The following is a 23,612-nucleotide window of genomic DNA, read 5'->3' as shown; positions in this document are numbered from 1 at the left end:
TATCCTGCCCACTATTTTCAGCACTGCATGTTCAAAATACTTAAACCAATAACTGTGTGTTTAAAGCGCCATTTTGAAACCTAGGTATTATAAAACGGATTGGTACAGAGCAAAGGATACCCACGGAGTGGGTTTGGAAAACAATTAAATTTGCAGACAAGATTTCTTATATACGGTAGAGATATGTTAATGAAATGCTATTGATAAAAAGCGTATTTGGGGTAGTTAGTTAGTAACAGGCATAGAAAATATTTACTTACAGTGGCCCTTTAACAATGTACTAACTCTATTAAAATGAATGGATTGTTTGCGCCAGCATATACCCCTTCAATCACCAGTAACATCAAATCGTTCGTAGCTAATTCTCGGAAAATTTTTCCATAGTCCATCATTTATCTCACCCCTTTTCCAAGATAATAATGAATCAATCAATACATTTGTGACTATATTCCTGTCAACTTCTGCAATTTATCTTCGCCAGCTTTTAGGTGCCGAATACAATGACAATCAATAGGTGCCGTAGACCTATCATGAACGGCATAAAAGACGCAAACAGAACAGTGTTGTGACAGAACATACAATCAGAACAATCACCAGTATGCGTTGCATTTGCCTCCTGGGTCTAAGCTGACAGTCCTCCTCTGACATACACTTACCAATATATACATGTGTTGAAATATAAATTTAAACTGTAAAGTGGCATGTTAAATAAAAGATGACACCCTCCTTTACATAATTCCATATTCCAAAAGATAATTGTAAAAACTTTTTTTTCTTTACCAAAAAAAAACAAAACTTTTTTTTTTGGAAAAATTTAGACAGGTGTTTTTCAAATGCAATAACTCATTGGTATAACAATACATATATAAAAAGAAAGAGAGAAGGTTAATTTTACAGATAGAGACAAAGACATTTGTTCTCAGATTCTTATATTCAAATATTCATGCGCCAAAGTTATCATATGGCGTGATATGGTTCAAATGGTTTTTTTTTAAATAAATATGGTTGCTGATTCAACTTCCGTGTCTAGCAAGTCAAAGCAGACAGATTTGGTAATAGAGATGCAAACAGGTTGACGCTTTGATAAATGGGGCTCTTAGTTCTAAGATCCGAATTTCATTAAAAAAACTCTACACTTCACCATAGCAAAAGTTTACTTTGTTTTAGAAAGACTAAAAATGCATCTGTTTTATTTCTAGACTTTGATTTATTTTTTGTATTATATATATATATATATATTTTATAAAATCATGTAATTTAGTTTAAGTATTCCATTTTGATGTGGTAGCCAGCTTATACCATCCATATTGCAAATGTATCTCTTCATTTAACAAAATACTTTATTATTGCAATTACTGGTTTAAATTCAATAAATACTCAAGTGGTGTTGATACTAAATGCATCTAGTCGTGTGAAATATCAGTGGATAGTGTTGTGTAAGATAAAAAAGTAAATAGCTTGAATTCTTAAATATCTTCCTTAGGTACCGCTCAGTTGTAGAGCTTGTTAAAGCTTGGTACGATGAACGACAACATTATTCCTTCCCATATCCACGGGAGTGTAATCCAAGTTGTCCAAGTAAATGCAGTGGATCTGTGTGCAGCCACTATACACAGGTACTGAGTGAGTAACCTTCTTCTGTATATAATTAGTCCAATAAAATCGACTGATATAAAAAATAATTTTGCGGAATTCCAATGGAACCTGTTGTTTTTAACAATCCCAATAACACACAGATATTTGCACTTGACAAAATTGTTGTATTTAACAGTTCACCATGTATAAATGTATTCTACAGTCTGTCATAACAAACTCCCTATTTATTAAGTTAGTAATTGATGTGTAATTATAATTGTTTCTTACATAAAAGGTTTAATTAAAAATAAATAATTAAATTAAAAAAAGAGAGTATCACAAATATCACAACTGTGTTAACTTCTTCTCCTCATAGACTTCAATGAAGCACTTTGTTAAAAAACAACTAGCACGTATCACTTGCGTGCTAACCAAAGACGCATTAAACTGCTCTAAACCGAAGGTAATTTTGAATATTTTACATTCCAATGTTCTTCACATAAAATAAAATATTCTTTATCTTTTTAAATATATATTTATATCTATATATCTGATGATTTAAAAATATATATATATATATTTATTAATGAATATATACAGGTATAGATATATACAGAAATATCTATTAAGAAATACAAAGAACATTTTCTTCTAAGTGAAGAGCAATTGACAGTAAAATATTTACAGTAAAAACATAGAATATTAAAAAATATTAAAAATGTTTTTTCATGTTTAAATGTATTAAAGTGGAAAAAAAGTCTCTAAAGTGTATGTATATATAACTTTTTTTAACTCTTACAATTTATGCTTGGTCTTCAGGCGAGCTAATCCATTGAGCCACTTGTAATCTAGCCCTGTGAGTTAAGTGACACTGAATAGATCATCGCATAGACCATCTTTACATCTTTCTAAAAATAATCTGAACTGTCATTTACCTTGGTGACTTTTGTCCTATTTACCAAGAACCATTGAGTGAGGACAGCTAACACGGGTACTGACACTTTCCCCAGGGTCATAATACAAAAACAGAAGCAGTCTGCCAGGAACCTTATGGCTGGTACCCTACACTGAACTGTCAGTGTTTACCACTGGATAAGTGGACTCTGGGTAAAGATATGCAAATGGGTGACACAGTTCCATCCCTTTATTTGCTTCAAATGTCTGTTTTAAATATGTATTCCCTCATGCTGGTGCAATGCTGTTTTGGACAGCTTTTAAGCATAGCAGGGTTTGAAGGGTACAGCAAAGGAAATCATATGTGGACAATAGGTGCCGTCACTGTAACTGAATATCTCTAGAACATACCTTCCAAAATGTCCCAGGGGCTTTCTGGTATCTGGAAGTGGAGGGACTTTTGGGCAGTAGCCCACATGTGTTTTGTGGGTGGAGCCATGACCTGAGGAATGGGGCTATGGATTTGTCATGGGTTGGGATTGCTGTGTCGTGGACAGGGTTGGGCAAAATCAGGAAACCAAGATATTTTCCATGAAAGGAATAACAGCGAAGCTGAGCTCACAAGTGTTAATCCCAATATGATTGGTCTATTCTTTCACCTCCTAACTTAATGCTGAATTTCAAGAAAATTGTTTTTTTTAGTGTAGACTTGAAAAAATATTCCAGTTTTGCAATAGTTTTCTTTTCTTTCACATTATAATTACTAAATTAAATACTGGACCAGTTTTCTTCAGCTTTGAAGTGTTTTTTAGTGACTTGCAATGTGACTAATATCATTTTTACACTTTTGCTAACCTTCTACCCTTCCCTCTACCTGCTGCCAGCTCACAAAACATCTGTACAGAGCTAAATAACTTTCCATTCCCTGTTTTCCTACATCTTTTAACTTTTGAATGAATATTTATTTTCTTAGGAAAAGCGGTTTCCTCTCAAATTTCCTTCTTACATTCAGCAGACACACTTAAGTGACAGCTGCTCCTCTTCATATAAAACATGAGACACATTTTAAATGTTTTCTATGGCTGCTTTTCTATTTGCTTCATTTCATCTGCTGAACTTGATTAGGATTTTGACATTTGCTTCTTTGTCAAGTTAAGATTTATAAAAGAAAATTTCTTGCTAAATGTTAATACCAGACATCTACAGATGTGATGCAAATATAGAAGCAATCATTTGTCTTAAAAACCAGTGTCTGAAAAGTGGAGATCAAACTATAAGCTCAGTAAAACACCTTAATACCTGCTAGATCTTTCTCTCTTATTTAAATGGGCATAAAAGTCTATTTGTTATGAGTTCTAATCAGCATGGCTTTAGGAGAAATAGATCATGTCAAACTAATCTGATTAGATTCTACGAGGAAGTAAGTCAAAATATAGATAAAGGGGAATCAGTGGATGTGATATATAGATTTTGCAAAGGCATTTGATACAGTGCCACATGAGAGATTAATGCACAAAATTAAGGGACTGGGAATAGCTGAAAATGTTAGCTCATGGATAAATAACTGGATAAAAGATAGGGAGCAACGAGTAGTAGTAAATGGATCATACTCAGATTGGACAAAGGTAATCAGTGGCGTCCCCCAGGGATCAGTACTGGGCCCTGTTCTTTTTAATATTTTTATAAATGACTTGGAGCAAGGATTAAATAGCGATATCTCTATTTTTGCAGATGATACTAAGTTAAGTAAGGTCATAAGGTCAGAGCAGGACGAACTGTCTTTACAAAGGGATTTGCTAAAATTAGAACTATGGGCAAGTGAATGGAAAATGAGATTTAATACGGAAAAATGCAAGGTTCTACATTTTGGAAGTAAAAATAAGCAGGCTACGTATTTTTTAAATGGGACAAGACTTAGCCAAACACAGGAGGAAAGGGATTTGGGAGTAGTAATAGATAACAAGCTAAAGATGGGTGCACAATGCAGGGCAGCGGCTTCAAAGGCTAATAAGATACTAGCATGTATTAAAAGAGGTATTGATTCAAGGGAGGAAAGCATAATTCTGTCATTATATAAAGCCCTGGTAAGACCTCACCTTGAGTTTGGAGTGCAGTTCTGGGGACCAATTGCTAAAAAAGATATTGCAGAACTAGAAAAAGTTCAGAGAAGGGCCACAAAGCTAATAAGGGGATTGGAGAAATTAACCTATGAGGAGAGGCTAGCCAAACTGGGTCTGTTTTCTTTAGAAAAAAGGCGCTTGAGAGGTGACATGATTACTTTATATAAATATATTCAAGGCCCATATAGAGAGATGGCAGAAGCACTGTTTATTCCAAGAAAATTGTTTCTGACAAGAGGTCATAATTTAAGGTTGGAGGAAAGGAGATTTAATCTCCTGCAACGGAAACGTTTTTTCACTGTGAGAGCAATAAAATTGTGGAACTCATTACCAAAGGAGGTAGTGAATGCCAATACCATAGATACATTTAAAAATAGTCTGGATAAGTTTCTGTATACTAACAAAATTCATGGATATGATTGCTAGTATTATATGGGTCACATTTTAATGGGGTTATTTAAGCTTAACTGGAGCTTTTTGTAAGTATTTTAGATTTGTATAGGTTGAACTTGATGGACTTCAGTCTTTTTTTCAACCTTATCTACTATGTTACTATGTTATGTATATATATATCAGCAGTTAAGCACTGCATTGTAAACCAAAAATCCCTAGATCCAATGCAACCCTCTATTTATGTAACAAAACTTCCAGACGTCTCCACACTCTGACTGTGTTCCACTTTAAAATAAAGGAGACCAATCCAATAGTAAAAGTTAAAAATATATTAGTATCCTTAAAACCAAGTGGATCTGTCAGTGTTAGAGAGAGAGACCAGTTTAGTGTGCATCAAGTGATGAAGTACACATGCTCACAATACGCATCTGTTTTGGAATGTTGGTCCCTCTGCTATCCTTCTTCTTCACAACACTGTGTTGGCAGACATGCTATTCTCCAGCACTAGAGTGGATCCCACTTACAGATCAATAGTGCCAGCGCTTAAACTATACAGGGGAGGCTAGGAAGTGAGAGGCACTGAGTATTTTGTTTTAAATCTTCTTAGTAACTTAGCAATTTAGTGTTTTTGAGGTATAATTAATTTCTATATTTGATTCAGGAACTATCAGAGAGCAAGCAAAATTAATGATTCTACTGATTTTAAGAAATTACCATAGGATTAAACATGAGATAAGAGAGTACCTCAAGTAAGAAATCTTTATACATGGCTACCAGCAATTAGTTCTGAGGAAGTGCAGTCAATAATTAAACACAATTTAGGAATATTACTATTTACGTTTATTATGTTTTTAACCCTTAGAATGTGAAAAATGACACCGTGTCATCCTCTGCATTACTCACGCTGTACAGAGGAGTACACAGAATGAGAAAGTGGCACTGCCAGAAGTACATTTTTAGCGCACGTAGGTTAGCGTGCATATTACAAGTTGAATGCAAAATGTTTGCACACAATCAAAAGCCGACGCGTGCTAACTTCAGGACTTAGAATATCATGACCACTCTAACTTCTTCTCCCCATAGACTTCAATGGAGAGTGCAAATTGGAAAAAACCTAACCCAGCAGGAGGTAGTTAAGAATATTTTACATTCCAATGTTCTTGACAAAGAAGAAAATGTTCTTTTTATTTATAAACATATATTTCTATATTTACCTGATTTATTTTTTGTAAAATATATATGTATACCTATGTATATATATACACACACACACACATATAAATCTGGTTTCAGGTATTTGAGTGGAAAGGGCTCCAAAGTATATATTCATATAAATATATGTGTATACATGTGTATATATGTGTTTATATATGTATATACACTCACTGGCCACTTTATTAGGTACACCTGTTCAATTGCTTGGTAACACAAATTGCTAATCAGCCAATCACATGGCAGCACCTCAATGCATTTAGGCATCTAGACATGGTGAAGACGACTTGCTGAAGTTCAAGCCAAGCATCAGAATGAGGAAGTAAGGGGATTTAAGTAACTTTGAACTTGGCATGGTTGTTCTAAGTATTTAAAAAACTGCTGATCTACTGCTGATCTACTGGGATTTTCACGCACAACCATCTCTATGGTTACAGAGAATGGTCTGAAAAAGAGAAAATTTACAGTGAGTGGCCGTTGTGTGGACAAAAATGACTTGTTGATGTCAGAGGTCAGAGGAGAATGGGCAGACTGGTTTGAGATGATAGAACGGCAACAGTAACTCAAATAACCACTCGTTACAACCAAGGAATGCAGAATACCATCTCTGAATGCACAACACATCGAACCTTTAAGCATATGGGGTATAGCAGCAGAAGACCACACGGGGTACCACTCCTGTCAGCTGAGAACAGGAAACGGAGGCTACAATTCGCACACGCTCACCAAAATTGGACAATAGAAGATTGGAAAAACGTTGCCTGGTCTGATGAGTCTTTGCTTTCAGCTGCGACATTCAGATGGTAGGGTCAGAATTTGGCGTAAACAACATGAAAGCATGGATCCATCCTGCCTTGTATCAACAGTTCAGGCTGCTGGTGGTGGTGTAATGTGTTGGGGATATTTTCTTGGCACACTTTGGGCCCCTTAGTACCACTTGAGCATCATTTAAATGCCACGGCCTACCAGAGTATTGTTGCTGACCATGTCCATCCCTTTATGACTACAGTGTACCCATCTTCTGATGGCTACTTCCAGCAGGATAATAAACCATGTCACAAAGCTCAAATCATCTCAAACTGGTTTCTTGAACATGACAATGAGTTCACTGTACTTCAATGGCCTCCACAGTCACCAGGTCTCAATCCAATAGAGCACCTTTGGGATGTGGTGGAACGGGAGCTTCGCATGCCGACAAATCTGCAGCAACTGCGTGATGCTATCATGTCAATATGGACCCAAATGTCTGAGAAATATTTCAAACACCTTGTTGAATCCATGCCACGAAGAATTAAGGCATTTCTGAAGGCAAAAGGGGGTCCAACCCGGTATTAGCAAGGTGTACCTAATAAAGTGGCCGTTGAGTGTATGTATGTACATACATATATACACATATAAACATAAATACACATGTATGCATATATTTACATATATACATGTGTATATATATACATACATATACATATTTAGACATGTATATGTATGTATATATACAATATAGCCGTTTCCATTAAAATACCTTGTGATATACCATATACCTTTAAACCCTTTTAACTTTTTTAATATTTGTGTATCATTTTTATTATATAGTGTATGTATGAGTGTAACTGTTAATTTTAATGTATTTATGTAATGTTTCATGCAACTATAATTATTGCACTAACCCTTTACACGATGACTTTAGTCTCGCTAACAAGTTTACATTCAATATGTGTGCAAGTTAACGCGGGCACAATATTTTATTATTGAGTGCACTAACATTAGCGTGCCACTTTTAATCTAGCCCTGATCAATTAACAGTCTTCAGATGTGATCTCACTTTTAAGGAATAGTTACTATATCCAAAAGTAGAGTTTGTTACAAGGATAGATGATGGAAGACAGAAAGTGTGTTAACAGAAGAAAGATTATCTAGCACAAAATTTTTTTTTTTTTTAGGAATGGGCTGGTAAATGGCAAATGAGATTTAATACTGGTACATATAAGGTTGTACATTTTGGAAGCAAAAAAATTGCAGGCTACTTATTATTTAAATGGGATTAGACTTAGCAAAACAGAGGCGGAAAGGTATCTAGGTGTACTAACTAACAAACTAAAAATGAGTGTGCAATGCAAGGCAGTGGCTTCTAAGGTTAATAAGATACTAGCAAGTATTAAAAAAGATATGGGGGCTGATTTATCAAGCTCCGTATGGCTGCGAATCTGCAGGGGGCGGCATTGCACCCGCAGTTCACAAGAACTGCTGGTGTAATGTTAAATGCCGACAGCGTATCAATGTGCAGCGGACATGATACTCTACATTGTATAATGTCCGCTTGCACTATGTTAAATATACCCCATGGTCTCTAGAACTGTACACAAAAATTACAGATGAGGCCTAACTAATGATCTTTAAAGTGGCATAACAACCTTAATATTTCTGCTGCTAATACCTCTCCCAATGCAACAAAGTATTGCATTGGCCTTACTGACTGCACTAACTCCTGTTCCTCTTTAGTTACAGTAAGTAACTAATACCATTGAGAATGTAATTGGCCTTTGTGTTTTTGGAACCTATATTCATAATGTTGCACTTGGTAAAATTAAATATTGGATCCCATTTATTTGCTGAGTCCTCCAATTTTTAATATCAGTATATCACTGCTCATATCATCCATCCCTCCAGGAGCATCAATTAATATGAAATGTTTTAAAAGATCTTTTATGACATGTTTGCATCAAGTGTATACTTTATAGCTTTGTTGATGTTCAAGCAGAGGACAGTTTTGAGACCCGTCTAAAAATCCCCAACAAATGTGCTCCAAAGGGGTCTGTACCCCACTATACCATTTCAGGTTTAAAATATAGGAACAATTGTGAGTGGTTCTTTTGTCTCAGTTGTTAAATCAAGTTACAATTTGGGCTTGTGAGAAATGCTATAAGGGTGTAACCATATCAACTTTTGTTCAACATAGTCTACTTATCCTCTAAATCATTGTATGCCCTTATGTATATGTTTTCTTTTATATAATTTGCAAAGGGATATTGTGATTCTCCTTTCACCCAACTCTGTATTGTATTTCTATTTTATATTCTCAAAACAAAGTTTTTAAAAATAACAAAAAAAAAAATAAAAAAAATGAAACTCTGAATTAGAACTTTGCTTTATGAAAAGCTTGTTTTTCTAATGTTATTCTAAACCAATAGAAGTGATGTATTTTTTAATAAGTTAAAGGGACATGAAACCCAAAATTGTAAGTATACAATTTTGAATAACTTTCCAATTTACTGCTTCCCTCTCTTGTTATCCTTTGCTGAAAGGTTTATTTAGGCAAGCTCAGGAGCAGCAGAGAACCTAGGTTCTAGCTGTTGATTTGTGGCTGCATATATATATTGATTGTGATTAGGGCTGCAACAACTAATCGGTAAGATTGATCATAAAAATAGTTGTCAAAGAATCTCATTATCAATTAGGTGATCAGCGATTAGTTGGTTAACTGCACAGCACCAGCTGCTTCAATCCGATAAACTCCTGCACATGGTATTGTGCAAACATTTTATTTATTATTTTTTTTCTATCCGATTAATCAGATGATTATTGTCCGATTAATCGGATAGAAAAAAAGATTAAAAAAATAAATAAATTCAATTTTTTTTTAACAATCTTAGTTGCAGTAGATCATCAGATTAAAGCAGCTGGTGCTGTGCAACTGACCAACTAATCACTGACCACCTAATTGATAATGAGATTTGTTGACAACTATTTTTATGATCAAACTTACCGATTAGTTGTTGCAGCCCTAATTGTGATTGGCTCACCCATGTGTTCAGTTAGAAACCATTAGTGCATTGCTGCTCCTTCAACAAATAATACCAAGAGAATGAAACAGATTAGATAATAGAAGTAAATTAGAAAGTTCTTTAAAATTGGATCCTCTGAGGCCTATTTATCAAATGTCTGTCAGACCTGATCCAACAGTGCGGATCAGGTCCAACAGACATCGCTGAATGTGCTCTCCATATTCAGCATTGCACTAGCAGCTCACAAGAGCTGCTGGTGCAACACCGCCCCCTGCAGACTCGCGGCCAATCGGCTGCCAGCAGGGGGTGTCAATCAACCCGATCGTACTCGATCGGGTTGAATTCTGGCGATGTCTGTCCGCCTGCTCAGAGCAGGCGGACAGGGTTATGGAGCAGCGGTTTTTAGACCACTGCTTCATAACTGCTGTTTCTGGCGAAACCTGCAGGCTAGCCAGAAATACAGGCCCTCAAGCTCCATTCGGAGCTTGATAGATAGGCCCCTCTATCTGAATCATGAAAGAAAAATTTGGGGTTTCATGTCCCTTTAAGCTATGCTTATTAAAGGGGCATAAAACAAAAATAATTCAGAGATTCAGATACAGTATACAATTTTAAACATTTTTCCTATTTACCTCTATTATCAAAGTTTCTTCATTCTCTTTGTATTCTTTGTTGAAGGAGCAGCAATGCTTTTTTAGGAGCTAACTGTTTATGTTGGCTGAAATAATTACAAAAGACATACAGTATATATGCTGCTATCAATCAGCAGCTAGTTCCCAGTAGTGCATTGCAGCTCCGGACCCAACCTATGCATGCTTTTCAACAAAGAATACAATTAGAACAAGGCAAATTAGATAATAGAAGTAAAATGGAAAGTTGTTTAAAATTTATGTGCGGTAGCATACCCTGAGGGGCACCTGGTGGAGGAGGAGCAAGGTTGTGAGTGCTGAGCTCCCTCCTACAGTCCCACAGCACCTGGCGGTAGGATTTTCGCGCCTCCCCACTACCTGGGGTTGCTACCTGGATAGGTTCTAACATCTCCTCCGGTGCCGAGCAGTGGAACTCCAACCCACTGCATGGAAGCAGGAACAGCCATATAACCTGCCTTCAGCTGTATTACTAAAATGTGAATATTACTGGAAACACTTTCTCCCGCTTGGGATTACCTGGTGATAAGACAAACCGCAGGGAGAAAGAGCAGAGAAAACGACTTCAGATACCTGAACCCACTTGACCTCAGCTAAGGTTACACCGATTTGCCAATATCGAGTTGAAAGTAAAGACCTTGCCCTCCCTCTGCACCCACTTTGAGCCCTATAGTGTACCGACTATACTCACTGACATTTTGCCAGAGGACGGAGGATCAATGGCCTGCTGAAGGGGACGCTGCTGCCCCTGCCCGACTTGCGGTGATAGAGCTGTCCCCTCCCCCACCGAGGCTGCGCGGGAGGAGGCAGTGAGAGGATCGTTGGACGCTGAGAACAGCGCAAGCTCTGACATTTACTCCCGCAGGTCCTCTTCCTCGTTCTTCCCCCCCCCCCCTCTCCCACCGGTGCTGCGCGAGAGGGGGTGAGGAGCTGATCTCTTGCCGGAAACATCAGTATACACCGGGTTGTCTGGAGGGCGGTATTCAAGTGTCCCCTTCCACTGACTCTCCTGCATTTTGAGAGGCCCGTCGGACGCTGAGAACAGCGCAAGCCCTGATACTGACTCTCGAGGGTCCTCTTCCTCGCTCATCCCCCCCCTCTCCCACCGGTGCTGAGTGAGAGGGGGTGCGGGACTGGTCTCTCGCTGGAAGTATCGGTACACACCGGGATGTCTGGAAGTTGGTGTTCAAGTCTCCTCTCTCACTGACTTATTTGCACTCCCTTTGCCTCTTCGCTTGACATTGGAGGGACGTCTGGGTAGCAGAGGAGAGGGTAAGTTGCACGGCATAGCCGGCTTCACGGCGAAGATTATAGTAAAGTTAAAAGGTGAACACTGGGGAACACATAGCCTGGTCTAAAGACTGTGAACATTTTATTCTCAAATTGGAAACAATTACTACATAAGGCTACACTTGAAGGGGGAAATAAAGCAAGACTACCATAAGGGTTTAATAGCAGGTGGAACGCCCAAGGAAGTTATATGAAAGCTGGGGGAAAATAAATATGGACTAAGCTGAAAGATAAACAAATATCTCAATTCCCCTCGCACTCAAATTTCATTATAAAGAACCGGGACACTCTTTGTTTTTTGTTTTTTGTTTTTTTTTTTACTTGAAAGGAGAAGAGAGACTAGAAGGGAAGGAAAGAGGTTATTTACAAACACAATTAAGTTAGAATTGAGGCTAGATCCTGGTCAAGGTTTATTTCTTTTTCTTTTTTCTCTTTTTGTTTTTCTTGTCTTTTTTTCTGCATTACTATACTTTTAAGTATTGAATCTATATGTAAGATTGTTGAAATGTTAAACATTTGTTTCGGTTAACACCTTAATTAGGGCTCTAAGGGTGAATTGTTCTAGTCTACTTATTAGTTCCAAATTACCTAGCCTATCACTACTTCTCTTAGAACCTATATGTGGAAATTTTTGTAGGAAGCTATACCCAAATACTTAAAGAAAGGGGAAGGATAGAGAGAATTTTTTTTTTTTTTTATTTTATTACTATAACGACTTTTTTCAATTGAAAGAAAAGGGCGAAGTTATCTTACACAAATTTTGGCCACAACTAAGAGGCTGAGGAGAGAACTCTCCTGCAGCCACATTTTTTTCTTTTCATATTTATAAATATAACTGGTTCTGATATCTATGAACAGTTGGAGATAACTCTCAGTACATTTTGACTATACTAACTTACATAACCCCCCCTCTCTATAAGAGTCTTTTTAGGATTAGATTTCTAGGTGTTACACTCACAAATAACTTTATCTAAATATAGGACAGGACACATAGTATCCCTCCCTATTAAAAACTCTATTGTAAGACGTAAAACACTGAAAGAGAAACAGTATGTTGTGTCTGGTTTGTATGAAAATAGATACATAGAAGCATAAATTAAAAACTGGAAGAAATCGATTGTAGAAGATTAGGCCGGATTTAGAGGAATTGAGAGTTTATATCCTTGTTGCCGCAATAAACTCTCTTATCACGACTCACACTAAAATCACTTTTTATACAACCACTAATTTAATACCTCACTTTTAAACACCAAATCCAATTTCCCCCTCACTTCACCTCGGGCCTTGTAGCCCCCTTACACTTTACTCCCACTTTTTCCCCTCGGCACACCCTCGCTGTTTTATTGATAACTGCTCACTACCACCACCCACCCATATTCCTTTCCCCTTTTTTTCCTCCCCTTTTACCCCCTATCCCCCCTCCCCTTTTTTTTTTTTTTTTTTTTTTTTCTCTCTCCCTTCTCACCCGAGCACTTTAATAATTCACTTCACTCGGCACATGGATAAATACCTTTCCAACTCCCCAAAACACCCCTCCCCAAATATGACGGGAAGGTACAGAGATAAGAAGCTTAAGAATCTAGCAGAACCAGGTACTGAACAATCAAGTCCTAGTACTTTAACAAATATACCAGACAACTTTAATATGCAAGCCTTAGTGTCTAATATTGCAGAAGCCTTAGCCCCTAAATTTGAAATCCTCAAATCTGAGATCAAGCAGGATATTTCCTCTCTAACACAAGAGGTACGGCAGTTTTCGAATAGACTCCAAGAAATGGAGCAAAGAGTGTCGGATCTGGAAGATCAAACAAATATCCACAGTACTAAGATTGAGAATTCTGACAAAAAACTACAAAAAATTATGGACAGATTAGAAGACCTCGAAAACCGTTCACGACGGAACAATCTCAGAATAATCGGTCTCCCTGAAAATAAACAATTTGAAAATCTTGACTCTTTCATATCCGATACTCTTCCTAAAGCCTTAAAGATCCCCTCCTCACACCCCCCAATCATAGTGGAACGAGCCCACAGAATAGGCCCCCCACGATCAGAAGGCAATATTACCAGTAGAAACCGTCCGGTAATAGCCAGGCTACTTAATTACAAAGATAAAGATTTATTATTGCAGTATTCACGGAAAAATCAACCGATTATGATAGAGGGCAACAAAATTATGATTTTTCAAGATTTTTCGGCAGATACTGCCTTAAAAAGACGGGAACTAGCCCCGATTTGTTCAAAATTTATACAACAAGGCCACAGGTCGACCTTGATTTACCCATCAAAATTAAAAGTAGTATTAAATGGAATAACACATATTACAGAGGATGTTCAAATAGCTGAAAATCTTTACAAATCCCTTACTGGATAGATTTAAGGGACAAGCTATGACTATTGGCCCTATATCTGTGGTTGATAGGGTCATTTTGCTCTTATCTATATTGTGTATTAAAATGGAAACAGGTTATGGTAGAAGTCAAGCTATGACTCTTGGCCTGGTATGTGTGGCTCGAAATGATTTTTTTGTTTTTTCTTCCTGTATTAAAATGAAGACAGGTTTGTGGCGACAGCATCTTAAGGGGAGTTGGGTCCCCCCCCTCCTTGGCTCCTTCCCCCCCCCCCCCCCCCTTTTTTTTTTTTTTTTTCTCTCGCTACATAATAGAGAAACATGACACAAAAATTTAAAATTATATCATGGAACGTAGGGGGAATTTCATCCCCTATTAAACGTAAAGCAATTTTGTCACACCTCCGCAAAGCCCAAACAGATATTGGTTTATTACAGGAAACACATTTAGATCAGGAGGAATCGTTAAAATTAAAAACATCATGGGTAAGAGAAGTTCTTATAGCTCCGAGTGTCGGGAAGAAGAGAGGAGTAGCAATACTCATAGGTAAAAAACTTCAACTGGAGATTTTGGACTCTGAGGCGGACCCCGGGGGGAGGTATTTCCTGGCTAAGGTGAAAATAGACCAGGTAAAATACACAATTTGCAACATCTATGGACCAAATAAAAGTGACCCTGAATTTTGGGACATGTTGCAGACAAAACTCCTTCTAAGGTCTGAAGGGCATCTGATCTTGGGGGGGGGACTTTAATATGGCCCCCAAATGCCCCATTGATAGACTAAGGAAAAACACTAAATTACTGAAACAGAAGAAAGATAATCTTGATTTTAAAATAATTAAAAAAATAAAACAGGTGCTCTCTTTGCGAGATATCTGGAGACATCAGAACCCCGATACTCAAGATTTTACTTGTTTATCTAAAGCGCACAAAACCTTATCCAGGATTGACCTATTTTTAATTGGAGATCACCTAAGTCCCACAATGGTTAATTCTGAGATAATGCCTATCTTTCTGTCAGACCATGGTCCCATTACACTGGAATTTAATTTTACCTACGGTAGACCAAAGAATCAGCGGTTCTTTTTTCCTTATTACCTTTACAATGACTTCAAATTTAAAGAGTGTCTCAAGAATAAATTTAGGGAGTACTTACAATTTAATAATAACTATATTAAACGGTCTGATATCTTCTGGGAAACTGCCAAGGCAGTCCTCAGAGGAGAAATCCTTGCATACTCTGCTATTCAAAATAAAAAAAGGAAAGCAAGAGAGAAGGAAGTCTGTAGTTCCTTAATTAACTCCTACAACCTGTACCTGTTGGAAGGAACACCATTAAATTGGGCAAGATACTTACGGGCTAAAGCTGTTAGAGATACCTTTTACTTAATGCAGGAAACCAATAATGACCTTAAAATGCAAGCCAAATTGTATAAATTTGGTAACAAGTCAGGTAAAATGCTAAATAGACTAATTAAGAACGAGAATAAAAAATCCAACATTGACAGACTCCAACATAACGGGAAATTTTTAAATAAGACAGAAGATATAACTAGGGTATTCCATCAGTACTTTCAACAACTAAACACCAGTAATGAATTTGACATAAATAAAGCAGCAGAATTCTGCAGTAATATTAACTTTCCAACGGCCACAACTGAGGAGAATGCCAGACTTAATGCACCTGTTTCCCTAGAGGAAATTGCGGCAGTGGTCACCAAGCTTCCTCTAAATAAGGCGGCTGGTCCGGATGGATTACCCAACGAGTTTTACAAAATCTTAGTATCGGAGATAGCACCATATTTAGGTAATCTTTACAATGATATTTTTATTAAGCATAAACAGGTTACGCCCTCCTTCGTATCCTCACTTACTACTTTGATTTTGAAAGAAGGGAAGGACCCTACATGCAAAGGATCCTATAGACCTATTGCTTTATTAAATTCGGACTATAAAATTATTGCGTCTATTTTAGCAAAAAGACTTCAATCCATCTTAATTAAAGTAATCCATCCGGACCAAGCAGGCTTCATCAATAATCGTAATTCCTCAGCAAAAATTAGAGAATTATTAGCTACAATGGAATTTATACACAGAACATCCCCACAAGGGGCGGGGAGAGTGGACCCCCCTGACATGGCCATCGTATCAATTGATGCGGAAAAAGCTTTTGATTTAGTAATTCATCGGCACCTAATTTTCTCTTTAACAAAATTTGGGATTGAGGGGAATTTTCCTAAACTGGTAGAAAACCTATACGCCCATTCTTTTACAAACTTGATTATTAACAATGAGATTTCTTCTCCAATTGCTTTACAGAGGGGCACTCGTCAGGGCTGTCCTCTCTCCCCGCTCCTATTCGATTTAGCTATAGAACCACTAGCAATTAAGATTAGATCCTCATTAGAAGGCATAAAAATTCAAAATTATGAAATAAAAATTGGACTATATGCAGACGATCTACTCATATATCTCTCTAATACAGCAAAAAACATTCCTAAACTTCTGCATATTACGGGCCATTTTGGGATTTTTTCGGGTTACAAAGTGAACCCTATAAAATCCAAGATAATCTGGCTCAGGAAAAATAAAACCAGTTTAACAGATATCCCCTTTAAAGTGATAACAGAATTCATGACCTATTTAGGAATTAAAATCCCACTGAATCTAAAAGATCTTTATAAAATAAATATAACTCCAATGTTAGAATACATTAAAGAAAAGCTCAAAACTTGGCAGTCCTTACCCTTGTCAATCTCTGGTCGCATTGCTCTATTTAAGATGGTTCTGCTACCAAAATTGCTTTATATCTTACAGAATGTCCCATTAATCTTGTTTGAGAAAGATTTACGGGCATTAAACTCGTCAATTGGACAGTTTATTTGGCAAGGAAAAAGAGCTAAGATTGCCTTCTCTAAATTAGTAGCACCTAGAGAATTGGGAGGCTTCGCTCTTCCAAACCTAAGATTTTATAATCTCTGTTTTTTAGTCCGTGTAGTAGCTGACTGGTTTACCAAAAAGAATTATGTTACAAATATCGACCTAGAATCTAATATTTGTGAACCCTATGCATTACAGGCTTTACCACACATTGACCTTAAAGATCTTCCATTGAATATTAGGGATCTTAAATTCATCTTGAACCCAATTAAAGCATGGTTCAGACTAACTAAACTTTTATCAATAAACCCTAAAGTATCAAAATTTCTTCCTTTAACTAGAAACCCAAATTTCCAACCAGGTCTAGATTCAACTGTCTTCAATAGATGGCATAATAATGGATTAGATAAAGTTATTTATTTTATAGATCAAGACAGAAAATGTGTCAAATCCTTTACACAATTGAAAGAGGAATATACTTTGATAAACAAAGATTTTTTTGCTTACCTACAGATAAGACACTATATCACAGAATTAATACATAAGGCTGGCTGGAACTGGTCTTTAGGCAAAATGGAATCTTGGCTTACAATAATCAAAGACTTCTCTATGTCCATCTCTCCATGCTATTATTTACTAACCCTTAGTAATGCGACCCCGTTAGGGGAGAATCTAGTCACAAGTTGGAATAATATAATCCCACACAATAATATAGAAATTAAAACTATTCAACTTTCTCTGAATAAAGTATTAAAAACAACTCTTTCCTCTAACTGGCGAGATGCCCATTTGAAACTTCTCCACAGGGCGTACTTTACCCCGGAGAGGGGTCTCAGAGTCCGAAATTCTGAATTCAGTAGATGTCCTAGATGCTCATATACAGCTGCGGATATAATACACATGTTCTGGTCCTGCCCCGGGATAAGAAATGTCTGGATGAAGCTGGAATATTGGCTTAAGATAGTACTCAAAATTGAATCGGTAACACTCTCCTTGTTCCAGATTATATTCTGTTTGAGGCCTGGAGAGGAGCGTCAGCCTAATGAAATATTAGTCAACTTATCTATTCTTGCCACCAGATATTTGATATGCAAGAAGTGGAAAATGAGGGCGACCCCAACTATCCCAGAAATTAGAAATCACCTAAAGAAACAATGTATCTTAGAACAAAGAAATGCCAATATAGACAATGAATGCGACATAAAGAAATTTTTCCATAAATGGGCACCCTTTATCAAGATTTTCCCTGAAAGAGAAATTGAATATCTGATATATCCATTCAGGAATTCGGAGTTAGTATTATTAGGTATATGGTGATCAGAGGCAAATCTGTGTAAGCTGCAATTGAATACCTGGCCCCCCTTTTTTTTTTTTTTTTTCTCTGTAGATTCCGATGGTCAAGGAGATGGAGCCGGGAGGGAGGGGGGCCATATTTAAAAACCCCAACATTGAGTTAATATGACAGTCCGGTTAGTCCAGTCATGCAGATATATGATATGTAAAATACATTATTTTTTCTTGTTTTCTCTTGAGGATATCACCTTATACTGGTGGACTGTATTACTATGTTGTTTTGCATTATTATTGATGTTGTACTCACTGTTGGATAAAATAAAAGAATATAAAAAAAAAATTTTATGTGCGGTAATAGGAGGCAGGGGAAGATTTTAAATAATATTTATTAAAAAAAAATAAAAAAAAATTTGGCTTTTATTTTTTTTGCCACGCCCACCCCCGCCCTAAGGGTACCCCCCCATCCCCCGACGGCAATTACCAACATCATTTTATTTTTCTACTGCGCTTGCGCTGGCAAATTAAATCCATTGTTGCACAATTAGGGAGAAGGGTCTAGCTGCAGACTGGAGCTCCACTCTAGACAGGAAACATGTGACCTCCACTCAAAGCTTTTTTTTTTGTTTTAACAAAACAACCTATAGACAATCATTCTGAAAACTAAACATTTTGCAGCTTTCTTGTTCTTCTTAATGTGCACTCACAGTGGTTACCTTATAAATGACAATCAACATAAACCACTGTGAGTGCACATTAAGAAGAACAAGAAAGCTGCAAAATGTTTCGTTTTCAGAATGATTGTCTATAGGTTGTTTGTTACATTAAAGTTGATAAAAAAAAAAAAGCTTTGAGTGTAGGTCACATGTCTCCTGTCTAGAGTCAGCGGAGGTCACATGTTTCCTGTCTAGAATCAGTGGAGGTCACATGTTTCCTGTCTAGAGTGGAGCTCCAGTCTGCAGCTAGACTACTTTGCAATTAGGAGGCAGTGAGCCGGTCCGCTGCCCTCCATTAATTGCGCAACATGGATCTGAATAACATGCACTGCTCACTTAGAGTTAGCACCACCCAGTGGTGACTCGCAGGGCCCTCTTACAAGCTCCAATGGAGGTGGTTCTCAAAACCGCCTCCATACTGGAGTTACTCACTCAGCCAATCAGCATTCAGCACTGCGGGGAGGCTGGCCTGCTGGGCTGCTGAGTGACAAAGTGTGGGTCACGTGACGGATTTACGTGATGTCGCGCCGACACTGTCAGACTTCAGGCAGGAAGACTAGTACAGGAGGGAGCTGCTTCTGTCAGAGTGTGCAAGTGTGTGCCCAACTGCCCTGCCCTCAGTGCCTGCCTCACCTGTGCAGCTGAAATTAAAGTGGTCAGCTCAGCTGCAGTTGTGACTGTGGAGTGGACTGTGGAGGAGGTCCTGGAGGACTGTGGAGGAGACTCAGGAGGACGGAGGAGCGGAGCCACGTGGGTGTACACCCGGTGCGGTGGAATCAGGAGGGACAGTCTCTCAGTCTGTCTGACATCAGACACAGTGATGACCGACCTCTTCACCTCAAGCTCAGGTAAGGACCAGGAGGACACAGGTTAGGTTAGGTACACCCAGTAGCTAAAGAGACCAGTTTAATGGGCTTGTTTTTTCTATTGACTTCCAGCTTTGAATTAAGCCGTTTAGCTTAGTAAACACTGAATGCCTTAAATACCCCCATAAGGCTTTATGAGTTTGTTACTTTAATTATGGACTTGTTACAGATACAGAACAGATACAGACCATATAAAGGGATAATGAATGAGCAAAACTAATATCCACATGTTAGCATCATGCAAAATACCTAGCGCTTGTTTACATAACTACATTGTTTCTTAAAACAACCGATGAGCAAAACAGTAGAAAAATGACATTTCTCTACCTACTGAATGAATAATAAAATTATTCTAACCAATAACTTGAAAATGTTTGTGTGTGTTCTGGAAAAGACAATAATGAATGTGTTCTTCTTTGGTTTTACCCAAGGCCATAAGCTAACAAGCATTCCTCATGTGTAACACTATATTTTGCTTTACAGTTTAATAGGGGAGTAAGGATTCTGGGAAGTGGGGGGAAACATGTTATCTGGTAGTAACACAGTGTGAGCTCTCTGGCAGTATATGCTATGTTATATGTTACCTGGTAGTAACACAGTGTGAGCTCTCTGGCAGTATATGTCATGTTATATGTTACCTAGTAGTAACACAGTGTGAGCTCTCTGGCAGTATTAGACGGTAATGGTTTGTGAGGCTCATATTATGCCCTTAGATCTTTTGTAATTTGTAAGCCTTTTATATAGGCCCTAACTGTGATACAGATTTACATTGCGTGATATAGATTAATCTGAGTTCAGGTTAAGTCCCATACATGATGTTAGTTATGAGTCTTTTTTAAAATCTTTGATATTTCTGTAATAAGAAATACTTCATAGTTGTGCTCTCAGATGTGGAGACTTTTATATAAAATGAGAGGAGGATTTCTATGGTGGAAAGTTCTTTATAGTTGTGTTCTCAAAGGTTAAGATATTTATAAAGGATGAATTAGAGATGCAATCTTCTTGTTTTCTGGTCCAAAATCGAATTATAATTTTGTCTTTTGTGGGAGATCTTTTTAGTTAGAAGGGGAGAGTCCTGTTGTTCCAGTCTGGTCTCCGCCAAGGGGAGGATACTGTTGTTCCTGTCTGGTCTCCACCAATGGTTATATAAACGTCATTGGGATATATCCTTAATGAGTCCCACCTGGGCTTCTTATATATTAAAGTGTTCATTTTGTTGGAATAGCGGGAGTGACTTTATTTCTAATCGATGGAGCACAGTTACTTTGTCATTTTCATAGCTTGGAAAAGGGCTGTTCCTCTTTTTGCTATTTTCTTAGCTTAGGAAGGGCTATTCTTCTTTTTCAAATTGTTCAATATTCCTAATCATAAAGTGGTTGCCATTAATTTCTTCTCTTTTTTATCGGGTATATAGATTTCTTTGAGGAGGGAGGTGACATTCAACTATAGTTCTTTCAAGAGATATGTGTCTTTTCTTATTTTGCTGAATGAATCTAGAGAGGAAATGGTATTCATGTTCAGTTCTCTTATGGGATATGTTTCTTCTGTCTTCAGTTGTTGTTCAGGAGAGGGAATATGTTTGTTTAGTGAGGGGTTGGTGTTTATTTTCGGTCCTCTCAGGAGATATATGTCTTCTGTCTTCAGTTGTTGTTCAAGAGATGAGACAAGTCTTCCTTATTATTCAACCCCCTTGGGTGTAGACAGTCAAGGGAGAATATCCATTTAGATTCTTCGATCAGTAGTTGCTTTTCATGGTTGCCACCTCTCCAATTTTTTGCCACCTTCTTTATTCCAATATATTTTAGTGCCTTGATGTCCCCACAGTGTTTCTCGGAGAAGTGTCTATATAGGGCCGTCTCTTTATTCATCTTCTCGATGCATAGAAGGTGTTCCCTTATTCTTTCCTTCAAAGGTCTAGACGTCTGTCCCACGTACTGATGCCACATGGGCATTGTAGTATGTACACTACATTTCTGTCCTGACATCGAATAAGGTCTCTTATCTTAAAGTTTTCAGAGCTGTTGTTGGATTGGAATTCGGTGGTCTTTATGCCATTCTTACACGCCTTGCATGTATGGCAAGGGTAAAAGCCTCTTACTGTTCTTCCAAATGTATCTTTCACTTCTGATGGTTTTTTCTTTTGTATACTTGGAGCTAGTTTGCTTTTTAAATTCTTGGTTTTTCTATATACGAATTTCGGTTTTCGTGGTAGTTTCTCTCCAAGGACCTCGTCATCCATAAGTATGTTCCAATGTTTGCGAAAAAATATCTTCTATAATTTTGCTGTTCTCGCTATATTCAGTAATTAACGGCACATTTATAGCTTGATTATCGCCTATTCTTTCGACCTTGTTTTTATATTTGGTCAATTCCTTCCTCTCAATGTCTCTGATTTCTTCTATCTTTTGATCCAGAAGTTCCTCCTTATACCCTCTCTCCAAGAATTTATTTTTTATAGTTTGTGTTTGCTCCTCCCATTTTTGGGGGTCCGAGCAATTCTTCTTCATCCTCAGGAATTGTCCTTTCGGGATGTTGTTCTTCCAATTTCTGTGGTGACAACTAGTTTGGTGGACGTAGTTATTACTGTCCACCTTTTTGAAGTATGTTGATGGCAACCCCTTTATGATTAGGAATATTGAACAATTTGAAAAAGAAGAATAGCCCTTCCTAAGCTAAGAAAATAGCAAAAAGAGGAACAGCCCTTTTCCAAGCTATGAAAATGACAAAGTAACTGTGCTCCATCGATTAGAAATAAAGTCACTCCCGCTATTCCAACAAAATGAACACTTTAATATATAAGAAGCCCAGGTGGGACTCATTAAGGATATATCCCAATGACGTTTATATAACCATTGGTGGAGACCAGACAGGAACAACAGTATCCTCCCCTTGGCGGAGACCAGACTGGAACAACAGGACTCTCCCCTTCTAACTAAAAAGATCTCCCACAAAAGACAAAATTATAATTCGATTTTGGACCAGAAAACAAGAAGATTGCATCTCTAATTCATCCTTTATAAATATCTTAACCTTTGAGAACACAACTATAAAGAACTTTCCACCATAGAAATCCTCCTCTCATTTTATATAAAAGTCTCCACATCTGAGAGCACAACTATGAAGTATTTCTTATTACAGAAATATCAAAGATTTTAAAAAAGACTCATAACTAACATCATGTATGGGACTTAACCTGAACTCAGATTAATCTATATCACGCAATGTAAATCTGTATCACAGTTAGGGCCTATATAAAAGGCTTACAAATTACAAAAGATCTAAGGGCATAATATGAGCCTCACAAACCATTACCGTCTAATAGAGAACGAAAGCTAAACTCAAGGTTGCGATAGGAAGACCTAAGGCACATAAGAAAACACATAACTAGGCCATATAAGTAGGAGACGAAAACGACTCCATACTGATATATATTTAAATATCCCCTTATTAAGAAGAGGCGAAAATGACCCCCATACTGATATATATGTATATTTAAATATCCCCTCACTAACCTTTATACTGATATATATGTATATTCAAATATCCCCCTACTAATTTTAGAAACAGAAGAAAAATGTATCCCCCGAAAAATCGGAAAA

General features: G+C 37.4%; 1 protein-coding gene across 1 annotated transcript in view; it reads left to right on the top strand.

The window, feature by feature from the left end:
• Positions 1–23,612, top strand: part of R3HDML (R3H domain containing like) — a 95,947-nt gene that overhangs the window by 34,468 nt on the left and 37,867 nt on the right. Inside the window, exon 4 of the mRNA XM_053689792.1 lies at positions 1,484–1,616. Coding sequence (XP_053545767.1) covers positions 1,484–1,616 — 133 coding nt within the window. The remainder of the gene's footprint in view (positions 1–1,483; positions 1,617–23,612) is intronic.

This window comes from Bombina bombina, chromosome 1 (assembly GCF_027579735.1).
Source record: "Bombina bombina isolate aBomBom1 chromosome 1, aBomBom1.pri, whole genome shotgun sequence".
Classification (NCBI taxonomy): domain Eukaryota; kingdom Metazoa; phylum Chordata; class Amphibia; order Anura; family Bombinatoridae; genus Bombina; species Bombina bombina.
This window is presented reverse-complemented; position numbering and strand designations above follow the sequence as displayed.